Raw genomic sequence first — 12,621 nt, 5'->3', positions numbered from 1 at the left:
CTAAGCCAGGAATGGCAATAGGAGACAGGAGAATAATTAATCAAATAATCGCTGCGTACAAATTTGATTAATCCAGTCACTTATCACCACATTACGGTTTCACAAAGATGCCACATTCTTTTTCTGTTATGACATCTTTTGCAAAAATAGTTCGAACTTACAAAAATAGGGAAATTTTTCTGTTCGTTCAGCAAGTTTAGATCACTCTAAAAAAAATAATAAGAGATGTAATAACGATAGCATTTTTGAAATGTATCTTTTTTAGACTAAAAATAGCATGGCAAACATGCGGTAAATAGTAGAAATTTCTTCTTCCTATATCAATATCTGACTTTAAACTAGTCTCGGTTTTTGGGAAGCCTTGACGCTCAAGGATTGACGTGATAAGCGATAAGTTTCTGCCTTCAGGGGTCGCTAATTTCAGTATGCAGGCGATTTATGAAACATGTATTAAGGGTGGGGGAAAGGGAGAACGAATTCTCCCTAAATCCTTATCTACCTAGATCGCTTTTTTTCACACTGGAAAATGGCAGTGTGCCAATTTTTAGAAAATAAATAGTGCTGTTTTTGAGAATCATAGTGTTAATAATATTCAGAAAAATTGAAGCCATCTTTAAATCTGAATCAAGATAATCATTAACAAACAGTAAAAAATAATGAAACATCCTCTGTAAGTCTGTATATAATTTTTAAATACTGAACTAATTAAAGTGCTAAAAACTCTTTTTTTAAAATATTCCATCCATCGTCCATAGATCAGTTTTTCAAAAGTAAGAGAAATCACTGGAATTTGAGGTATCAAATATACTTGTTATTATCTTTCTTATTGCCTCCTTTCTAATACGGAAGATTAAACAACCGACTTTTTAAGCTACTAGGGAACGTTGGAAGTTTAAAGCATTTATTAGAAAGCTGCAACTGGTGACTATATGTAATTGTGCAATTGGTACTATTTGAAAGGTTGTAAAGGCGATTCCAGCTGCCAATTTTTTTTTGACTTTAGAAAGTATCCTCAAGTTCACACGATATCAGTGATTGAACATAGGTGATTCTATCGCTTGTGTCAGGAAGGAAATTCTGGTATATACCATCCATAACCACTAACGTAGTCCACAAACGTCGATATTTTTATCCCCAGTTCTGAAAAGTCGGTACACAAGTTAGTAGCCACATCTCTGTCTGACTCTCATTCCTGATTACTAGGAATCGTTGGTTCATTATTTTTGTTTACTACTGACTTAATCAGTTGCCAAGTTTTGGGCGGGCTTCCTTCATAGTCTAAGTTTTGTTTAATAATCCATTGGTAATTTTGAAGACTGCACTGTCTTTCCATGACCATAAATAAACAGTTTGAACAGGGATAAATCCTTTTATTAGACAGTGATAAAAACAATCAAAAAATATACTGGATATTTTGACCACATGTGCTGTGATCTTCATCAGCTGAAATACTCTGATGACATCATCAGTATTGTGGACTGTTTATTTATATTTAATAATGTTTTTTTTTTCTTAAAATAATATTTAACTTTTTTTTAAGATTTTTATAATATACTTTATTAAATGGTGAACCTGCAGTTGCATATCTTGTGTGGTTCTAGGCGTTTACCCCCCCCCCCCTCGGAAAATACCCTCTGTGGAAAATAAGGCTTTCCAAATTTGAGAATTTTATTTGAGTTTTATTATTTTTTATTTCCATAAGGGGAAGGAATTTTGGTAATTGTGTATTATGTGCCACTCACTCAAGTTTGCGCTGTGTCAAATTCGAGAACACACCGGCTTTTTCGTTAGTTTCTTTGGTACTTTAGGAATAGATTTAGGCTGTAGATTTGCAAACTATGGGGGGGGGGTTAAGTATTGCGGGTCTGCATGCAAAATGTGTTTGGTGTAATTATTTTGCATATTAGATAGATAGATAGATAAGTGTAGTTTAAAGCCAAATATACGGTCATGAACATAGTAAAGCAACATAAATGAAAGGCACAAATAACAAACTTTGATCGGCGATCATCCTAAAACACTTAAATGAAACATTACATTAACCTAATAATAGTACTTAATACTTGGAAAAATGGTCTTTGAAAAAAAAACACTTAACACTTGGAAAAACACTTGAATGAAACATAACATTTACTTTATACCTACTGTTTTTTTGTTTTTTTTTCAGTTTAGTTTAAAAATTTCCAGATACCTCGCTATTCTTCTGTAATTTTTTAGTAAGCATATACCTGGAAAGAATTGTTTTCTGACTTCGAACTGTTCAAATACTTTACCCCCCCCCCCTTATGTGGAAATATATAGCCAAAATTATGTATTTCCCATGTATCCTGTCACTTGTCTTTGTCTTGTATCGTGCTAAGCTGAAAAAATCTAACGAAGAAACCGGTTTGTTCTCGAGTTTTAAACAGCGTAAACTTGAGTGAGTGGCCCATAATACACAAGTACCAAAACTCCTTCCCCCTACACAAAAAAAAAAAAAAAAAACTCAAATAAAATTTCCAAATTTGGAAAGCCTTATTTTCCATGGGGGGTATTTATTGGGGAGGGGGGTCATTTTCCGCCAGGGGGTATATTCCGGGGGGGGGGAGGGGGTAAACGCCGGCCACCATCTTGTTCACCGTACAACTTTTTCCCTTTTTCCATTGGTTCTGGCAATCCTTTTGTACTGAAATTTTTAATTGACAATTTATACCTCTTGGTTTGTGCATCTCAAAATGGAATATACTATTCAACCTCTTTTTTTCAGCTTCCAAGGCTATTCAAGGCGCCCTTAGACTACAAGATCTATCATAAGAATATTTTATTTATTAATAATATTCGTGGTACTAAGACCAGGTAGGTAAATTTGATTTTCAAACAATTTAAGTCTATTAGTACTATTAGTCTATCAGTTTTAATACCTATTTTAGAAATTAGCTTAGTTTTTATATGGACTATTTTTCAGACACTTATTAATTACAAAATCCGTGCATAAAACAAAGCTTATTAATTATAATAAATTAAAAAACGTGCTGCTTCTTACTTTCAGTAAAAAAAAATTTTTTTTTATATATTTAATTTCTGATGGTTTTCTGATCATGCCCAGGCATAACCAAGATGTAGTATGGGCTACGGTCCCCATGAACCCAGATTTCTTGTTGTTAAATTGTATATATCGATAATCGGAAATTGATATTTGTTTTCTTTTTAGTTTAAAAAAAAAATTTAATGTTGGACTGTAATTATAATTTTGGACAAAATTTCAATGTTTAGTATAAATTTTCGATTGACGTAATGGCTATTATTCTTCATGGACGGAAATTCTGCGTGACACTTGACTTGCTATGTTATTGCAGCCATCGCGATCTCTTCAGTAGAGTTCTTTGATTTCTAAACACATTACATAAATATGATTAAAATCATTGAAGTATTGTATATAAATAGGTTAAAGAGCAACGTTCTTGTTGAAAATTGCTGAAAACGGAGCTCCTGGAGGCTTTTGATGCCCCGCCTCCCTTGTCCTCTTCTGTGCTATTAGACTTACAAATGTAAATATTGTATGCTACAGAGAAGAATATTGTAGAAATGGGAAGAGGAATATTATATGACTAACAGGGAACTTCTAAGAAAAGGGCTCGAGCGTGCCCCAACTCCAACTCTGAATTTCTTCTTTCAGCCCTGGTGACTTTACTAACATCCTTGAATTCTGTTGCTGTCATAAAACTTAGTGAAAAAAAAAGCTGACATATATGAAAGTATTTTAAAATATTTAATCATATATAATAATGATAAGACTTCAGAATTTAACCAGTACTTGACGTGTAACCATCCCCCCGCCCCCCTCAACCTCTGTTGTCTTGTTTCACATTAAGAAGATCTGATTAAGCTCAAATTACGAACATCGAATAAAGGTTCGTTTTACATTTCTTATCCTTTTTTCAGTGGTATTGTGGCGTATGTAAGACAAGTTGCTTTCCTGAGGATTATAGGACATGTGAAATTTTCTTACGTTAAGTTTGAGATCTTGAAAATTACAAATCACCCAGAAGAAGGTACGGTTAAAGTTCGATGGCGCATTAGTGGAGTCTCCGGACTACGATCTCTTCTTTTCTTTTGGAACATCAAACTCTGGAATTACAAAAAGTCTAAAGAACAGATGACGGACTCGTAAGATTAATTTTTGTTATTACGAATTTGGGCCTTTCCTTTGTGTATTCTTTTTAGATTTTTCTTTTTTTTGGAAAACAAATGTTTTGTTTAAATTTGTTTGCCACAAATTGGAAAGAAAATATTCTGTGTAATACAGGTGCATTCAATTTTTAAATGACTTAAAATTTGTATTCACAAATAATTGGGGAAAGGGATAAGAGGTCAATTGTCACTGCATTACTTTTTTTTTGCTAGCTCATAAGGCAGTGTTGCCGTATTTTACTATTTTTAAATATTTTGTTTGTATGTTTTTTCTTTCCAGATTTTGGTTTCTTGGTGATTTTCATTAATGATTTTCAATTTCAAATTAGCCCATTCTTTATGTAATTCATTTTTCTAAATCTTGTTTATTGGCTAATTATATCAAATATAATCTAATTCTGCGCATAAGGCTAAAATCATTAGAATTTGCAGGAACTTTGTAAATATACATAGAAGCAGCATTGGCTCCGAAAACATTTATGGTCATTAACAAGTTGACTAAGAAAGTGTGAAATTTTGTTATTATGCCATTTCGTATTTTATAGCCATCCTAGCCGAGTGGTTAGCACGCTAGAATTGAAAACCTTGATCCCTGAGGACAGGGTTTCGACTCCTGGCGTCGCTGGTTATTTTGATTTGGAACGGGGGTCAGTGGTGTTACACTGTAAGCTCAGCCGGAGTCGGTCCAGATCTAAATGGGCACCTGGAGAAATCTGGGGATGGCAGACAGGAAGGGTGTGCAAAAGCAGAGGATGGCTGGCCCAAAGCCCCCCCCCCTTACACTTCCTGGAGGAAGGGCCAGGAAACGGAGATCAGCACCACCTATAGGGACTGTATAGTTCAATGCCCTTTATTTTAATTTTTTATTAAATACTACATGTTAATTTGGGTAGTTTTTGTAATTTGGGTAGTTTGTTAATTTGGGTAGTTTAATTTGGGTAATTTTTTATTAAATACTACATGTTAATTTGTGTAGTTTTTTGTTCAATGAATTGCAGATAGGAGGTTTTAAAAGGTCTATATTTTGTTTTGGTGTACCTTTTTTCCTTTCATTTTCAGTGGCTGATTGTTGTCACCTTGCAAGAGCTAATATATATCTGGGCCTAGTGGGGTAATTATTTACTTAAATAAGCTTGACTTTTGAATATGCTATGGTGTCATTATGATTATGTTATTTTTTGTATCTTTGAATGGACTATTCTATTCAAAAAGAAATCACTGAATAGTTTTATAATTAAATTAAAAATCAATTGTTCTACGACAAGTAAAAAAGTGCATGTAATACATAAAATGATCAATAATTAAATTGCATCCCTCAAACCCCCCTAAGGGCAAGAGTGCCTTTTGCATTTTAAAGAAAACTTAAATGGAAAATTTTACCTTCTTGATATATTTGTCTAAATGTATATTTCAAGGGACTGGAGTCGAAGATAAGTAAAAGTAATGAGGATTAGTTTGAAATAGGTAAATTCTAAGGAAATTTAACTGGCTAAACCAAAGTGATTGTCAAATCAAATATAGTGATATCAAAAATAAATTTCTTGGAGCCAGTACGTTTTTTGGCTTTTTTCAATATTATAATAGAAAAAAGAAATAAATTCGCTATTTACTAGAATCAAAGCTTATAGCGGAAACATATGTGAGATGTCATCTGCGGATAAGTTTTGTAGTCTTGTAGTTTTCATTTCATTTTTCTGTTTTGTGCTGCTTGATAATGATTGAATGTAGGGGATTGAAAAAATTGAGTCATGTAAGTAAAACAAAGCGCCAAATTAAAGGATGCATACAACATTTGAAATATTTAAAGTCATAAAATCGGGTAGCCCTATTGCCTGAATCAATATCTGCTGAAATCATGAAGACAATGAAATCAGTTACGTATAGAGTTTTTTTTTTTTTTTAATATTATTATTATTATTAGCTTCAAACCCATAAAGCTAGCGTACCAAATCTTAGATCATGTCTGATAATTAATTCTTAAATGTGTTTCTTGATCTGTTGCACTGTTCCCTATGACAACAGACTGAAAGGCCTAGCCACTTGTATTAAGAATGATTTGCTCTTACTTGCCATCACTCGTTGTATTTATTTGTTTATCTGTCATCCAAGGCCGTATACAGAAAAAAATTAGAAGGCCTGAACCCCCCCCCCCCCCCTCAGCCCTCAAAATGTTTGTTTGACTCGTAAAATCGTAACTAAAATGCATATAAACAAATTTTTGTTGTGTTTTCTAAAGTTTTTTTGTGTACCCCCCCCCCTCCCGAACAAAAATCCTGAATACGGTTCTTCTACCATCTGTACAAACGTTCCATCTGACAATACTCTCTTTCTTTTATTAGATTGGGTATATTAAATTAGGCTGATCAAGGCTGATTAGGCTGATTGGGTATATTAAATTAGGCTGATGATGTCCTTTTTTAGATGGTATGATGGATTCTCAACATTTAAAGTCGGCTCTGATGGACTGGTACATGTTCACATTGCTGATAAGGTTTGTGTTTTATGTTGCTTTGTTCGAACCTAGTTGCAACCGAAGGAGTTCAGGGCAATTGAATATTCAGTTTTTTTTATATTTACTGATTTACTTTGATACTGGGCAACTTCAGCCATTAAATTGAAATTAAATGAAAAGAAAATGACGGCACTGAATTGAACGAACATAATTTTAATGTTCATACGAAAAATAAGTTTGGTGACTAAATTCATGAATTTGGACACTTCCTTGTAAAATCTTGAGCAGGCGACTTAAGAAGACAATTGCCAAGGTTTAATTTGTAAACTTCGCTAACTATCAATTAAGTTGTTCGTTTTAGCTAGTTTTAATGTCGTCTTTCCTCGGTTTTTCACAAAATAAAACGCAGAAATAATTTGTAAATATCCTGTCTGCTTTGTCTTCTCCTTTTTGTGTATTCACTTTGAAATCGCTTAAGAGACTTTCTTAAAGGCTTAAGAGATGTTACAAAGCTCAAAATGGTAATACTTGATCGATTCGATTGTATTTGACACCAGTCTACGAAGCTGAGAAGTTGAAAATGGTAATACTTGATGGATTCGAGTGTATTTTACGCCAGTCTACGAAGCTGAGAAGTTGAAAATGGTAATACGAAGTTGAAAATGGTAATACTTGATAGATTCGAGTGTATTTTACGCCAGTCTACGAAGCTGAGAAGTTGAAAATGGTAATACGAAGTTGAAAATGGTAATACTTGATAGATTCGAGTGTATTTTACGCCAGTCTACGAAGCTGAGAAGTTGAAAATGGTAATAGGAAGTTGAAAATGGTAATACTTGATGGATTCGAGTGTATTTTACGCCAGTCTACGAAGCTGAGAAGTTGAAAATGGTAATACGAAGTTGAAAATGGTAATACTTGATGGATTCGAGTGTATTTTACGCCAGTCTACGAAGCTGAGAAGTTGAAAATGGTAATACTTGATCGATTCGAGTGTATTTAACGCTAGTCTACGAAGCTGAGAGTTTGACTTTAGAGACCTAGTTACTTTTGATTCCATGTTTTTAGAATTAATTACTACCGTGATTAAGCTCCAAGATTTCTCCATAGCTCTGAGATTATATTGAATTGAATACGCATGTGGAGAAATTATTTGTGTGACATTAAGACGATATACTGACGTAATTTACGACAGATATTAGAGAATTTCCCTGCTCTTATGCTAAAGTTTAACTGATGAAAAAAATAAAATAAAAAAAGTTTAATAAGCTTACTGTTAGGTATATTTTCTATGCTTTCTATGCTTCGTTGTCAATTTCTCCTATTAGATTTCTTAAATTTACCTATGCGTATATTTTTTGTTTTCTGTTGTCTACCATATATCATCAAAGTTTTAGTAAAGTGTAAGTTTAGTAAAGGGAAATGGCTATAAGTTACAAACTTTGTCCAGTTGTTCACATATAGTATTTGTTATTGGGAAATATACAGAATTTTTTTAGGGGGGAAGTATTTTCTCCGGTGGGGATTTCCACGGGGAGAATTTTCCTTGGGGACAAAATTTTCGGGGGGGGGGGGGGGTCCGGGCAGGGTTTGAAAAAGGGTCCGAAATTGAATTAAAAAAAAGAGTTTTTCAACTGAAAGTAAGGTGTAAAATTAAGACTTGATGGAAATTAGGAGCAACATAAAGAACAGAAATTATTCTATGTATAATTTCTGTTCGTTTTAGGTTTTAATGTTGCTCCTTACTTTCAGTTGAAAAAAACTGTTTTTTTATTATTTAATTCACGAAAGGATGTTATCATAGGCAGCGCACTGGCGCTGTCTAAGTAAAGAACAATGTTTTTTTTTTTTTTTTTTTTTTTTTTTTTTTTTTTTTTTTTTTGCTTAGACCAGAGCACTTCATATCGAAGGAGCTGTCGTAGAAACTTCGAAAAATGCTAATTCGATTGGAAATTGGAAGGGCCTGTGCCCTTTTTAATAGCCGAAAGTGATTTAAGGGCAATTAAAACCCCTTCCATGCCCACCATTTCCCCAAACACATCCAATCAATATTTGAGAGAGCTTTTTTTTTTTTTTATATATATTAAATCCCACCTCCTTTCCTCTTGGTAACCTAATAATCTTTTTCACTTAATTTTAAACTTTAATGTCACCTATACTAGTTTAAAAAAAACTTTTATTTTTTTAAATTTGGATTTGGGTACCTAAACATAATTGACAAAGACAAGGTATACTACAAAAAAAAAATCAAAACTGCAAAAAAAGTACCATTCCCGGTTTAGCAGGGTGCCCTTCTGCCATAGGGCATCCCTTTCACCGTGGAAATACCTTAATAATAGACAAATAATTTTCATAAAACCTTGTTCTCAATCAACTATACAACATCCTCCATCCTCCCAACCTTTCTTCAACCCGAAAACAAACCTAGGAGGAGTAGAAAGCTGTGCCCTTACAATATCTTTAGGCACGCCATTCTAATCCTTCTTTTATAACAAACAAAAAAACTACTAAAAACTTTTTAATACCCATTTGGCCACTCAAAAATCAAACAAAAACCAAAAAAAAAAAAAATTAATATGATTTATCTTAATACTAACATGAATTCCTCAATTTTTTTTTTTTTTAATTTTTTTTTTTTAGAGAGCTATTTGTTCAACATAGTTGACTTCCAGATGGAAATTATGTTTCTGAGGAGGAAACTCCCCCCACAGCCCACAAGGCACGAGTTTTATGTGACGTCATGGGGCATATAAGGTTCTTATAGAAAAAATTGTCGTAGAAACTTCAAAAGGGGCTCATTCGATAGGAAATTCAAAGGGCTAGTGGCCTTTTTAATAGTCGAAAGCGATTGGAGGGAAACTAACCCCCCTCTCACGCCCACCATTTTCCCAAACACATCCAATCATAATTTTGAGACATACTTTTGTTCGACGCCGATGAAAGGTCCCGAAATTATGTTTTTGAGGATGGCAATCCCTCACAGCCCTCAGGGCAAGGGTTGTAAGTTATGCCCTGGGGCATATAAGGTTTTTATAAAAAGTGTTGTCGTAAAAACTTCAAAAAGGGCTCACTGTATTGGAAATTGAAAGGTCTAGTGCCCTTTCTAATAGTTGAAAGTAATTGGAGGGCAACTAACCCCCCTCTCACGCCCACCATTTCCCCAAACACATGCAATAAAAATTTTGAGATATCCATTTTGTTCAACGTAGTTAAAAGTTCTGGAAATTAGGTCTTTGAGGATGATAACCCACTCAGAGCCCTCAGAGCAAGGGTTGTAAGTTGTACCCTGGGGGCATATAAGGTTTTTTATAGAAAATTTTGTCGTAGAAATTTCAAAAAAGCTCATTTGATTGGGAATTGGAAGGGCCAGTCCCCTTTTTAATAGTCGAAAATTATTGGAATGCAACTAACCCCCATCTTCGCCCACCATTTTCCCGAACGCATTCAATCAATATCTTGAGATAAACATTTTATTCAACGTAATTGAAAGGTTTGAAAATTATGTCTATGCGGATTACCCTCCCCCCACAGTCCTTAGGGTAAGGTTTGTAAGTTGTATCCTGGGGGTATTTAAGATTCCTATAGAAAGCGTTGTCGTAAAAACTTCAAAAAGGGCTCACTCGTTCCGAAATTGAAAGGGCTAGTGCCCTTTTTAATATTTGAAAGTAATTGGAAGGCAACTAGTTAAAAGTTTAAGAAATTAGGCCTTTGAGGATGATAACCCCCTCAAAGCCGTCAGAGCAAGGGTTGTAAGTTATGCCCTGGGGGCATATAAGGTTTTTATAGAAATTTTGTCATAGAAACATCAAAAAAAGCACATTTGATTGGAAATTGAAAGAGCTAGTGCCCTTTTTAAGGGTCGAAAGTGATTGGAGAGCAACTAATCCCCCTCTCTCGCCCACCATTTCCCAAACACATCCAATAAAAATTTTGAGATAGGCATTTTGTTCAACGTAGTTGAAAGTTCTGGAAATTAAGTCTTTGAGGATGATACCCCCCTCAGAGCCCTTATGGCAAGGGTTGTAAGCTATGCCCTTGGGCATATAAGGTTCTTATTGAAAGTGTTGCCGTAGAGACTTCAAGAAAAGCTCATTTGATTGGAAAAGTGAAAGGACTAGTGCCCTATATAATAGTGGAAAGTCATTGGAGGGCAACTAACCCCCCTCTCACGCCCACACTTTTCGCAAACTCATACAATCTATATTTTGATATACCCATTTTGTTCAACGTAGTTGAAAGTTCTGGAAATTAGGTCTTTGAGGATGACACCCTCCCCCCCCCCCCCACAGCCTTCAAGGCAATGGTTGTGTTATCTTCTCTGGGCATATAATTTTTTTTATAGAAAATGTTGTCGTAGAAACTTCAAAAAAGGCTCATTCGATTGGAAATTGGAAATTGACGTGTAGGGTTCTAAACCCTATGGTTTCTAAAAGCCAGAATATAGTTGTTACTCTACTGGAAAAAATTCAAAGGAATTTACTGGAAAAAATGTGCATTGTCAGTTTAATATACATATGCAGATATTTATTCCTTAAAATCTTAATTAATTTTTGATTTCTTAAAGTTATAAAAGTGAAAACATTTAAAAGAATTTTTTCATTAAAGTGCAAATTATATTCTGGCTTTTAGAAAGTATGGGGTTTAAAACCCTAATCATAATAATTTCTGCTCGTTTTGAGTTTGACTCTGTTATTTATTTCAATTTCTGTTTCTTTTGGGTTTCATTTTATTGATACTGATTTGTGGTAGTTCTATGCTTGGTAGATTATTTTATTCTATTTTTGTTCATTTTTGGTTTAATAGAGTTCTTTACTTTTTTTTTGAAAAACTTGTTTTGTGCCAAAAGATTTTTTGATTAATTTCTTTAGAGGGAGTTTTATGTAATACACTTTTCGTATCTTGCTTCCTTACTGGAATTTTCTACGTTAATCAGAATGCCGAAAAGTGTTTTCAGCTCTTACTCGTGTTTATATATATATACTATATATCCGCTTATCCATAGGTGGAGCCTAGGGGGTATTTTGGTCTGAATGATATTTCTTTTTTGTAGTTGATGCCGGATGATGATCGAGAAGTAATGAAAGTTCCACTGGCTGCAAAACTAGCTGCACTTATTGGTGTAACACCAAGACCTAGTGCAACTGAAATGCCAAACTTTTGTCAGCTAAGGAATATGGCCAAAACTCCTGACCCGTCTGGACACAAGAATGGAAGATAGATTTAATTTCCGAATATTTTTTCCTTGAATTCATAGAACTTGTAATTTATTTCAGCGAAGCTCTTTATTGTCTTGTAGCCAAAATAGTCTTGGCTGTATGTTTTAATGTTTTCATATTTGTTCTTCGCAACAATGATTAATTAGCTTCTTTAAACGAAATATATTTCCATCGAAAGCACTGTTCTACTGTGTAATGATGAGGGTTCTATTAGTGTTTTATTAATTTGAAAATTTTTGCACTCACTGCCTTTTCACCACCTTTTCTATTACGATAGAATAGGTTGAGGGCAAAGAAACTATAAATCTCTATTTATGAATTTTGTGTGTTGTTGGAAATAAGCCAACTAACGGGCTCTTTGGCTAAGCCACAATCTAGGCGTTGCTGCTTCTTCAGATATCTATTATAGTATTGTGAACAGGGCCGTATCCAGGACTTTTTTTCGGGAAGGATTTTTTTGGTGTTAAACAAAACTTTGAAAAACGCATCAAAAATTTGTTTATATGCATTTTTGGTACGTTTTACGGGGTTGGACAAACATTTTCGGGGACAGGGCCAAATAAAGGGCGATTGGAACGAGTGGGCCCCATGCTGCCATTAAAATGAACGATTTTTTTGGAAATTGTGAAATATTCGTAACAATTCCAGTAAGCGCTGTTTTTGGAGAGATCATTTTCCAGGCTAAAATGAATAAAAAACAATGATGTCATCAATGAATCACGCTAGATTAATTAGTTTAGCAATTATGTCGATTGAAAGTGAAGATTCAAGGAGATTAGGTTT

The 12,621-nt window shown here is 34.2% G+C and overlaps 1 protein-coding gene across 1 annotated transcript in view; it reads left to right on the top strand.

The window, feature by feature from the left end:
* The window catches only part of LOC148956892 (uncharacterized), a 31,723-nt gene extending 19,707 nt beyond the window's left edge, over positions 1-12,016 (top strand). Inside the window, exons 3-6 of the mRNA XM_089096622.1 lie at positions 2,747-2,835; positions 3,922-4,146; positions 6,592-6,661; positions 11,673-12,016. Coding sequence (XP_088952748.1) covers positions 2,747-2,835; positions 3,922-4,146; positions 6,592-6,661; positions 11,673-11,840 — 552 coding nt within the window. The 3' untranslated portion in view covers positions 11,841-12,016. The remainder of the gene's footprint in view (positions 1-2,746; positions 2,836-3,921; positions 4,147-6,591; positions 6,662-11,672) is intronic.
* Positions 12,017-12,621: the final 605 nt, after the last annotated feature.

Source organism: Artemia sp. Qi Xiang Cuo, chromosome 1 (genome assembly GCF_049724085.1).
Source record: "Artemia sp. Qi Xiang Cuo chromosome 1, ASM4972408v1, whole genome shotgun sequence".
In the NCBI taxonomy this organism is placed as follows: domain Eukaryota; kingdom Metazoa; phylum Arthropoda; class Branchiopoda; order Anostraca; family Artemiidae; genus Artemia; species Artemia sp. Qi Xiang Cuo.
This window is presented reverse-complemented; position numbering and strand designations above follow the sequence as displayed.